Consider the following 11,509-nt stretch of genomic DNA (forward strand, 5'->3'; position numbering starts at 1 on the left):
ATAAAAATAACCCTATCCAATTGCTAGAGTGAAATATATATATATATATATATATATATATACATATTAAAAAAGTATTTAAAAAGTAAAAAAATGGACCACAAAAAAACAAGGAGATAAACAAAAAGTAGTCTCTTGTGCCATGCAGAGAACACCCACCCCTGTACAGGCACTTTAATGAACACCAGGGAGACCTGGGAGCCATCGCTGACATAGCACGGCTGCACAGGTCAACACTCCAACTCAGCTTGTTTCCACGCTGGCAAGCGGTGACTTGGCACATATGGACAAGTGGGGCCCTGTGGAGAGACATGCTTGACTTTTGGTTTAGGCCTGGGTTGCTCTGGGGCAGCCTCGGCACTGGACCACCACCCCCGAAGCACCAGAAATTTCCCATGTGGGCGTGGTTCGGCTATCCGAGCCTGGGGTCTGGGTAAGGGGGGGGGGGGTGGGGACAAAGGAGGTGTGAGGCCCCTTAATGGGGGTTGTGCATAAAGACCCCACACGTTTATTAGACTTGTGACACCACCATTTCCCCTACTATTGAATACTCATTTGGGTGGATATTCTTTAATTCCATTCATGTTTTGATTTGGTGGGCTTCGTTGAGTTGCCTCATCCTCAAGGAAAAACCAATATCCTCTCATCAAAAGTTACAAGGTGTATACAATATATATATATATATATATATATATATTTGTTGAGTCTAATGTGAGATGTTGATGGTTTTGGATGATCCAATGGGAAAATGAACATAATGTTGAGTTGTTATGTTTATTGGGGTTTTGTTTTTGTTTTGTTTTGTTTTTTTGTTTTTTTTAATCCAATTTGATTGCTCTGTTTTATTCACTTGTTACTGATCATTTGTTTGTGTGTGAGATGCTTTCTGTACATCATGGTATATAGAAAAAGCACTTATTGTCTATGTAGTGTTTAATATATTGATTGTGATTGGTATTGTATTGTTGCATTTAGACATGATATGTATTATTTATTTGTTCAATTCTCTCATGAAACACAAATGATGGTTATGGGAGATCTATAAGCATGGAAAATAATAGCATTTGCATTTTGGTTTGAATGGCCTAGGATATGTTTTTGTTCATCAATATTTGTACACATAATAGGCTCAATACTTCTACATTATCTTGGGTTACAACATTTGGATGTTTTTCATGATCATAACTGAAACCAATGCCCATTGAATCTAGGTTATGAAAAGGAAATCAAGAGTAGTTTTTATAGAGCCAAAAACAAAAGCTACTTTGATGCATGTCATGCATATCTGCAAATACAAATTGCTGAAGAAAGACATGCATTCCAATCAACATCTAAGGAATTGATTTTTGTGCTTATTTATTAGCTCCATTGTATTTGCAGCACGAAACCTTTCGTGAAGGCAAGCATGTGTTCAATAAAGTTAAGTATTTTTCAATAAAAGTTTCCTACTTGCCTACTTTAAAAAAAATGCAATTAATAACTTATTTATTTTCATGCTGAGTAGATTCAAGATTGCTTACTTCTAAATTCATGCTATGGTTCAAAATTTTAGAGTCCATGATGATTCTAGAAAAAGACATAAAATAAACCATTAGAGATGGTCAGTTTTTCAAAACTCAAATTATTTATGTTTATAATACCAAACTGAATAATGATGAAACTGAGAATGCAAATTCTCTATAACAGAGTTTCTTTTTGATTTGGTCAAGAAACAAAACAACTACTTGATGTGGAACTGTGAAAGACTTCCAACTGAAATTCATTCTCACCTTTTTGAAGTCAATTTTCTATTCTGTATTGTTAAAACCATGAAATATATGCTATTCTTTCAAAACACCAACTCCCACAGTGTTGAATGACCCACCTATCCTAACTTGCACCCCAAAAAGTAACACATACACACACACAAAATGAAAACAAATAAACTTTTCTTATACAAAAAACTCACAGTTGTTGTCAATGTATCAACACTAAACAAGTTTGATCATGTGTGTTGTGTAGCCAAACAGTAACTTTTCAAAAAAAAAGAAGAAGTATGTGTTCATGATTAAACAAAGGAAGCAAGGCAAGGAAAGGAAGTAAATTACAAAAATGGTAGGTACAGAAATATCAACCAGCAAAGGTAGTAAATTTGTGCTTATTCTATTATTATTATCATTTTATAAAGTTGATTTGTTTGGAGTTTAGTTGTTCCTTGACATGCAAATGTGTACACATGCAATCAGGGTGAGGGGGTCCATTAATAAGGATCATTCCTATCCCCTGTCCCTCAGGTATGGTGAAGAGGGATGCCATGCCTTTCCTCCTCATCCCTGATTGTCAATCCAGCCTTGGTCCCACCCCCCACCTTCTTATGCTCTCTGTGTACATTACTACCATATTACACAGGTGGGGGGATTTATATAATTTTACTCTACTCCCCTCTCGGCACCCCCACACAATAGTGCTGCTGCTGCTGCTGCTGCTGCTGCTTCCTCCATGACAACCATTAAACGACACCCCCCTCCCCTCCAGGACAAACAAAGGAACTACCAAACAAAAACAAAAACAAAAAAAAGAAAAGAAAGAAGTAATTACACAGTTTTATACACCAAAAAGGAAATCAGGAAGGAGAGAAAAAGGGAAGAAGAGTAAAATCGAAGCCGTGCGCTACAGGGCAAGAGAGAGAGAGGAGGGGACAATCCCAGGGAGACATTAAATGGGGCGAGAAAGAGAGAGAGCATGAGCATGATTAAAAGACAGACAGACAGACAGACATTTGCCTTCATCCTCCCCCTTTTCACTCTCCCTCAAACTCTGCTGCGGACTGATAGACTCAGCAGCAACAACAACAGTAGAGAAGAAGAAGACGACCACCACCACGCCGCCGCCGCCGACGACGACGACAACGCACAGGAGGAGGAGGAGAAGAAGAAGAAGCAGAAGAATCCATTAGAAACAAACAGGAATTGGAATTGGAATTGGAGGGAATAGGAGGCATTGGGATTGGAGGAGGAGGGGGAATAGGAGTAGTAGGAGGAGGAGGAGGAAGAAGCAGTAGCAGCAGCAGCAGCAGTAGAGTTAATTGGAAGAGGAAAGCGATGTGGAGGAAGCCAGGAGCCTGACTCACAATGCCAATTCTGCTAGTAAAAACGGCGTGAGCGGGGGCCCAGTGGGTGGCGTAGAGGGAGAGAGAGTCTAAATGTGGCACTGGTAGGCTTGGCAGAGGAGGAGAGGCAGAGCTTGCGAAGAAGGCGCTCATAGTTCGGATCCATCCAGTGTGGCAGTATGAGAGTAGTAGTAATAGTAGTGTATGGGGAGAGTATGTAGGAGAGAGAGAGAGTGGAAGTGACCCTTTGTTCCTTCTTCCTCCTTCGTTCTCGCCTTCTGCCCTTTGTCTATAAACGACGAGGACTTTGGACAGTTTTCGTCGGTCGGAAGGAGGGAGGGAGCCACCAAAATACCCTTTTGCTGGCTCTCGCTGGGTCCCTTGCTCAGGATGTCAATTGAACTCACGACACCCCGTCGAAGTCTTCACTTGTGGGTGATCTGCCTGAGAAGTTGAGAAACTCCAGTCGTGCTGCCGCTTTTGTGCCACCAGGGGAAAGTCCAGAGGTCAATCCCACGAGTTTCTCTGTCTGTCTGCGAGTGCAAAGGGCAGGTCTGGTGAAGCTGCCTAGTTAAGCTTTAGTGTTGCACTCTGCTTGTTTCTTCTTTTGGCTTTGGATGGTGCGATCGGATTGCGGTGGGTTGTGTCGCTGTTTCAGCGTTGTTATTGTTGTAGTAGTTGTTGTTGGTATCAGGACCAGTACTAGGGTGCGTCAGATAGAGAATTGGAGGTTTTGTAGGGAGGATGTGTGTTTTTTAGGTTAAGTTCTTGCGAGAGAGGGAGGGAGGGACGTAAGGGAGGGACGTAAGGGAGGGACGTAAGGGAGGGACGTAAGGGAGAGCGTGGCAAAGAGTTGGAAGCAGTGGCTGGGAAGGGAGAGTGGATTGCATGGGCGATCCCGAAAGGTGGCCAGAGGCGAGTGGCCTTACACCCGAAGGAGCCCAGTCGTTCGACGCTGCCTTCGCCACGTTTCTTTCCAAAGGCGATGCATGGTGGGCGAAGGCGGAGCTTCGAGCAGCCGAGTTGATCACTTCTCTTCAACCCAATGAGGCGTCGGAGCAAAGGAGACAGGATGTTATTGACTATGTCCGAGGTCTTGTTAAGGGATGTATCTATGGGCAGGTCGGCCCCTCTCCCTTTTTGCTCACTGTGTGTGTGTGTGTGGGGGGGGGGGTGTTCACAAGCAATCGTGCATTGTGTGTAAATGAGAGTGTTTGCTTCCATTGATGATAAAGCCAAACTATTCTGATTACGTTTTCGTCTAATCGTTCCAGTTGCAAAATTCCTCGTATTGACAATTGCCCAGTCTTCAACTTTATTTTTTGGGCTCAATGATGATTTTTTTGGGATTTTCCTCTTCTAGGTAGTCAACAACAATCGCAGTTATACATTTGGGTTTGGCCTGTCGTCTGGTCTGATTAGAAGAAAGCTGACTCAGAAATTCCTACAGCCGATTCGATCTGGCGATCGGTGACGTTTAGGACGTTGCTTATTATTGCAAGTTCCTAGTTCCGGACGAAAGTGAATAATTCCTGCTAAGGTTTGGGAACTAGTAATGTCTCTGTCGCAGAAAATTTGGGGAACTTAAGTTGTTATTGAGTATAAGGTCTAATTGACTTTCATGGTCGCTTTTCTGATCAATTCTTCTCATTTCTTAGTGACTGATCAAACATTCCTCCCCAGTGCTTACACAGTGAAGCTTTATGTCTAAAGCATTTTTATCGGCATAAAGGGCTCGCGCATCATGCACTTGGGCTGCTACATAGAATTCTTCACCCCAATTTCACTGTCAGTCATTTCATATTTAACCCGATGAGTGATATACATGAAGGGGTAGTTCTCAAGGTTGGTGTGGATCCTTGTGCGTACAATGTTTAATTTCACAGAATTCTCGTCTTCAGGTTCATGTGCTATCCACGTTTGGTTCCGTTCCATTGAAGACGTACCTACCAGATGGCGACATAGATCTATCAGCCTTTACTCCTAGTCCTGATGTAAAACGGACATGGATCCAAGATACATACAATGCTCTGCAGAAGGCGAAGGATAATCCGAACTCGGAGTTTCGAGTAAAGGAAGTGCAGCTCATTCATGCTGAGGTGCCTCACTATCCCAGTGCTTAATAAGTCACGGAGGGCGTTGCCGGTTTCAGTGATTTTTTTTCAACGGTGGCGTTAGTGCGTAAACCACCGTCTGCTCGCTAACGGTCAACATGTTTTTGAAAGTGTGAATATGTGTTCTCTCTCCCCATAGCTCGTGCCTGTAGGTGACATACTCAATCCTCAATTTTAACTCGAGTATGGTGACTGAATCCAACCCTCCTAGGTATGTAAATCAAATGCTCTGTCCTTGTATCAGGTCAAAATCGTGAAGTGTTTTGTGGAGAATATTTTGGTGGACGTTTCCTTCGATCAACTGGGTGGACTAGGCACCCTCTGTTTTCTCGTGGAGGTGCGTCTGTATCTCCGATTTATGTAAGCTTTACATGTCAAGGAATATTTGTAGCTGACTTGCTCTGTGAAGGTTTATTGAAAGGCCACTTGCATCACTGTTTTCTGTTGCAAGTGAGATTGAAGGCTGACGAATTCAAGACTTGATGTAGGTCGACAAATTAATTGGTGAAGATCATCTATTCAAACGCAGCATTATACTCGTTAAAGCGTGGTGCTACTATGAGAGCCGCATATTGGGTGCCCACTGCGGCCTCATGTCCACTTATGCCGTGGAGGCATTGGTTCTTTACATATTCGACAAATTCCATGCCTCATTGCGAGGGCCGTTACAGGTGAGTTCCGGCATGTAACTATTTTCATTTAGCTTAGGAATCAGTGCGTAGATAACTAAGGAGAAGGCTTTGAGTGGGTGAATAGCTTGTCTGATCAATCAGGTGGGATTGATGGTTTTAGGTGCTCTATCTGTTCCTGGAGTTCTTCAGCAGCTTCGATTGGGACAACTATTGTGTCAGCCTATCAAGTCCCATCCCCTTGAAGTCTCTTTCCAAGGACTCTGAGAAACTTGAGGACTTGCAGAAGCTCGGTGAGTTGGTTAGACCCTAAGAATCACTACTGCTTCAAATGTAAGTGCTAGACGGATGAAAGGAAAGCAGCGGGACGCTGATGGAAGGTCTGTTGGCTGTGAAGATGACGTCGCTTGCAACAAACGATGAAAGTCCTTACAACACTCATCGACGTCCTGTGTTATGTAGCACTCGACGTGCTTGTATGCATTTGTGTTCAGCTTGTTTGATTTCTATTACGTTGGTTTGAATGCAGCAGCAAGCCTTTACTATGTTCATGTCACAAAGTTTCCCATAAAGCAGGGATGGATTTCTTGCAGCCTTGTCAACTCGGAGGGATGGAGGAGAGCTTTTCTTCACTAAGGAGTTTCTTGTTGCCTGCGAAACTGAGTATGGCGTAGTGCCAGTTAGCCAAATCACAAAGTCCAACAAGTTTACGGTCAAGTGCTTGAACATAAGCGACCCTTTGCGCAGTTCAAACAATCTTGGTCGGAGCGTGAATCAAGGTTATAATGTTTTATACATGAAGGCAGACTTTTCACATTAATTTTCATTATCATGAAGAGTTTTGCAAATCTACGACTTTTATCTATTTAATTATGAATTTTTATTCATAAAATTTCCAAAATTGAATTGATATTTGCTTTGAAAAAGTAGTAGATAGGTTGAACTGAAGTTCAATTGGTTTCCTTCTAATCTGAGAATAGGTCTGCAAGAGTTGTCTATTGCTTCTGCTGGTTATTCGTATCAATGGGTTTAATACCAAACTTGGAGATTTGATTCCAGAAGTTTCGTTTTGACTCAGGTAACTTTGCCAGAATTCGAAGAGCGTTTGATTTTGGAGCTCGAACACTCCGTAGAGTACTGAGTTGTACGGAAGAGGACGTTCCTGCGGAGCTTGAACAATTTTTCAAAAACTGTAATTTGAGACTCCATGGGGGTTATCAGCGCCCTGACGTCGCCAGTCCTCGGCCATGTCGGACGAAGGCGTCCAATGCTGCTCAAAAAATTGGATGTGCCAAACGAGAGGCGATGGGAAATGAAAGAAGTGACTTGACTTCACATTCTACTCCTTTTCAAAATGGCAATCAGTTTCTGCGGACGGAACCAAATCATGCTCTTCCTGTTGAGCAGATACACTTCGACTCTAATGCACTTCCAGGTGGAGAAAGCTCTCAGGAGATACTGTGCAACGATATGCAGTGCACAGGTGATTCTGTACAGTGGACACACCCTCGGTGTTCCTCCTTGAAAACAACTCCATGTAGAGAAAAGAATGGTTCTCAATTTGTTGGAACTCCGAAATCGGTTGCAGAAGAAGATTCAGCTTTAAGTTTAGAAGACAGAAACGGTTCTTTGCACTGCGCCGTTAGTGAAGATCCCATGGTCTCTGCGAGACGTGGTGAAGAGACCATGACTAAGAGGAATCCTGTTCAAGTTTCTTGTGGTGACAGCGTGAACAATAAGTTACCTGTTCCATCAGAGGCGTACGAGTTCGATAAACTTTTTTCAGGCTCAATGTGTGCTCAGGTTCTAAATAATGGCCCTGGTCAGGAATCAAGGAGAAGGCTGGAAAGACCAGATGTGTTAGTAGCCAATATCGAAGGTGCAGGCTTATCAAAACGCGGTACGATGATGAATGAAAATCATTGGAAAAACGGCACATCTTCAGCAACCTGCAACAGACCTGATTCCGAGGAGGATGAAGAGTGCTCATCTCAGAGCAGCTCCAAATATGAGGCGACTGCCTCTGAGGATTCCACTGTCATCGTTGTTTCTGGGTGTGCGTTGGAAAGCTCATCTGCTGCTGGAGAGGGGTTGCTGCCTCTTCCTTTCCAGCTAGGTAATGTCGTCGGAAACTCATGCCAAGTTTTGGTCAACTTATGTTGAGAATCATACCAATGCCAACTTGCCTCCTGGTTGCACTCTGGTGATAGTAAGAGAATGTTGATTTATTTCTTCTAACCTGTGCACAGTTGTGTCTACTAATACTCCGATTTTTTTATTTTTTTTTTTATTTTTATTTTTTTGTTTTGGATGGTTTATTTGTGATTTCTCACTAAGTCTCATCTGACCTAGTTCATGTATTCATCCTTGTAGGAAACGACGAGAGCACTTCAAGTTTTAAAAGGGACTCACCATCCGCGTTACAAGGTCGGCTACTTGACCTCAGTCTTGAGCCTCGTCATTTAACAGCAAATCTTACAACTGAGACTCAAATTCAAACTCCGTCTCATTCTGGAGTCGATCAGCCAGCCGGCTTAGGCAGTGAGGAGTGTGGCTGTTCTGTATCCGCGGAATCCCATAAGCCGACGGGGAATGGCTGTGAGTACTCGGGTGGTGCTGGTGGAGGTCTGATCAAAATGCCCAGGCGGAAGGGGCGATCTCAAAGGGAACATCAAACTGGTTTGCAGGGTAAAGATCTGGAAGGTTCTGGAGTCATTGGACATAGTAAACCGAGACGAGTTTCAGGGAAATCAAGAGGTGGATGGTCTGTTGATGATAGCAAAGAGAAGCTACACTCAAGAGCAGAAGCTTTTGCACAGGAAGGAGATGCAAGTATTGTTGGCAGTCCACGGCAATCTCCTGTCCCGTCTCTTGGGTATCCATATGTTCATTCTCCCCGTTACTCTTCGGCAGATGCAACAGGAGGATCACCTCACAAATCCTCCCGCTCTCGTTCTCATCTTAATGCCGCCGGGCCTGTCGTCCGTCAACCAGTGCCAAATTACCAGTTCGATCCCGGGACACCAAGAAATCCGTATTCATCATCCGGCACTGGTACCCCATGCCACCTACCCGTGCCTGATCGCGTATCCTCAAGTCAAAGCTCCCCTCCTCAGTTTGTAACACCGTTCTTTCCTGGTTTTGCGCCGCCGGTGATGTTGCCTCTAGGCTTTTCTAATTTTCCCATGTTCATTCCGGGTATGGACGTACCTAAGAGAAATTCATCTGCCAAAGGAGATGGAAACAATGGAAAGAACCGATCGGGCCACGAAATGAATGGATGTGTTGAAGCTCCAGTTGAAACATTTGGAGACGCTCCGAGCTTCAAGTCTCAATCAAAGGTGAATGAATCACAGGTGTGTTCTTGTTTGTTTGGATTTTCGGCTGGTTCAACTGCAATTTATGAAGAGAGTAGTAATTCCTTCTTTTCTGTGTCACAGATTGCAGTCGGAATTGTGGAGAGCCTAGTAGCAGTAGGAGTGCCGGCCAGCACCAGCTCCAGAAGAGCTGCCGCACGAAGCGTCGACGGTGCTGAGGCAATTGGTAGGACCACAGACATTCTGCAAAGTAATTTACAACAACATCTAGATTCATTAAACTTTGGGCGGTACTGTGACTATTCTTCCAGCCCTAACCTAAATCAGGTAGTTCATCCGATGTTTGCTTTGGACAAGCGTGCACGCGCACATAGACCTTGGGAAGGTCCTGGTAGACCCGACGCTGCTCTTCGCGCCCAATTCATGACGCAACAGTTTTATGCGTCTGGTTCTTGCGGGTACCCTTATTATCAACCATATCTACTGTATCAGTTGCCATTTTGGCCCCCTCGAGGTGTTGAGCTCTCGCCACGTCCTAGAGGAACAGGGACCTACTTACCGAATACTGTAAGTCTACTTTCCCCTAAGGCCGACATTGTGTCGCCCTTTTCCTTGCATACATTTGCAGTTACTTTCTGTTACTTTCCTTATTGTCCTTGCTGTTATGTTCTGACTCATCCTCGTCTGCTCCGTTTATAAACTTGCAGCAGCACATCAGGCAGAACATCAGGTCAAAAGGAAGGGGAGGGAGTCAGAACGGATCTCCACAGGTTGAAGAGAAGGGCCACCATCAATCACGCGACCATGAGGTCGCATATCCTTCACATGTGCCACATTCTAGGACACAGATGAACAAAGGCGAGACTCATGTCCAAGCGGTTTACGGCTCCACCAATATAGTGGTGGAGATTCAGAATGCGGATTCTGCAAAGGCTCGTGATCCCAACCAGCCAAAACATGACGAGGTTTTAGGAGCCCCCTCACTACATTCCCACGCCATTGAACCGTCGGTATCAACCATACCAGCAAATTTCTGCGATCCACCCTATCCTAAAGAGTTGTTCCTTCGTCCGGACTGCGACTTGGATGTTACTCTTGACGCAGAGAAATTGTGTGGTTCTCCTGGATCGCCCATCCCAGTTTATCCTGTCTTGAACGAAACTCCCACCTTGGATCCCGAGCTAGTCTCTGCAGACTTTCGGCACTGTAGAGAGGCGTTTCCCGAGGCTTGCAATAGAGGCGGTAGTCTTCTGAGACGAAGCGCCAGTATGGGGCGTGCTTATGATCAAACTAAACCTGATGACTCGGCTGTCATTTTAACTCTGCCAAGATCTGTTGGTGAGGTGCTACCGTCAACTACAACACAGAGGTGCTCATCCTCTACCTTGCATACAAGAGTTTGCTAGCTACATTGAGAGGGTTAAATCAATTGTCTAAACTTCAAGGGTCTTGTCTGCATTGTGTCAGGAACAGACTTCCAACATATCAAATGAAAGAAGAGGACTTCCCCCCTCTTAGGGTTCGAAGAAAGAACCGCATCGACACTGCAACTGGTGGCACCAACGGCATCGCCAATGGCATCCCCAGCAACTTAGGCAGATACGTCTCATTGTGAGTCCTTGTTGAGTTCAAAGGATGAGGAACTCATGATTTAAAGCATCGATCAGGGGCAGGAATTAGCCCATTCATAGTCAAATCAAATTTATTTGCTTTGTTTTTGCATCCAGCTTTCTGTAAAAAGTTCATTACCCTTGAATGCCTCTTCATCTGTTGTCAATCCATCAAACAAATCTTCATCGTCTTGCTGAAGGGAGTTTGATTTTATACAGGAAGTATTTAGATAGAGATACTGGAACATTAACCATCATGAATTGATGGGCGGATGTGCCAACAATCGTGTTGCTGTTGGATTATTTTCTTTCTAACACAGTTGTCATTATCTTGTCGTATTGCTTACACTCTTGTGGCTCTATTATGTTTTTGTGGAAACACAACTATAGAAACATGTTCAATGTTCAAGCACCTCAAATGTGCTTTCAAAAAGGAAGCTTGGATACCTTGCATCTAGATGCAGTCAATATTGATGCTCGGCATTCTCGTTGAAGTTTCGTTTTGTCAGAACACTCCCGAGTTCTAAAATGTTTACTGATCCACATCTGGGAAGACTGAAGAGCACATGATTTTTTAGTTATTTAACTTGTTATGATTATTATGATTATTATGACTATTATTTTCTAAATAAATTACTCTATTCTTAATTTTTGGAAATAGCTATTGAAACACAACATTTTGTTTTTTTATTTTACTAATTGATTAGTACATTTTTTTTCTGGTATATGTATTTTGTATTTATTTTATATG

The 11,509-nt window shown here is 43.5% G+C and overlaps 1 protein-coding gene across 5 annotated transcripts; it reads left to right on the forward strand.

The window, feature by feature from the left end:
* Window positions 1–3,523: 3,523 nt before the first annotated feature.
* Window positions 3,524–11,104, forward strand: LOC112275079 (uncharacterized). Of its 5 annotated transcripts, none has more exons than XM_024505065.3 (11): window positions 3,524–4,210; window positions 4,990–5,187; window positions 5,447–5,539; window positions 5,691–5,873; window positions 5,995–6,124; window positions 6,425–6,610; window positions 6,910–7,947; window positions 8,205–9,187; window positions 9,272–9,715; window positions 9,856–10,517; window positions 10,616–11,104. In XM_024505065.3, the coding sequence occupies exons 1-11, from the start codon at window positions 3,977–3,979 to the stop codon at window positions 10,761–10,763; spliced, it is 4,299 nt and encodes a 1,432-aa protein (XP_024360833.1). In that variant the 5' UTR covers window positions 3,524–3,976; the 3' UTR covers window positions 10,764–11,104. The 5 variants fall into 5 exon arrangements, with proteins under 5 accessions (XP_024360833.1, XP_024360835.1, XP_024360834.1 ...); XM_024505067.3 differs by having other exon boundaries at window positions 10,622–11,104; XM_024505066.3 differs by having other exon boundaries at window positions 9,859–10,517.
* The last annotated feature ends 405 nt before the right edge of the window (window positions 11,105–11,509 follow it).

Source organism: Physcomitrium patens, chromosome 22, assembly GCF_059467195.1.
Source record: "Physcomitrium patens ecotype Gransden chromosome 22, ASM5946719v1, whole genome shotgun sequence".
Taxonomy (NCBI): domain Eukaryota; kingdom Viridiplantae; phylum Streptophyta; class Bryopsida; order Funariales; family Funariaceae; genus Physcomitrium; species Physcomitrium patens.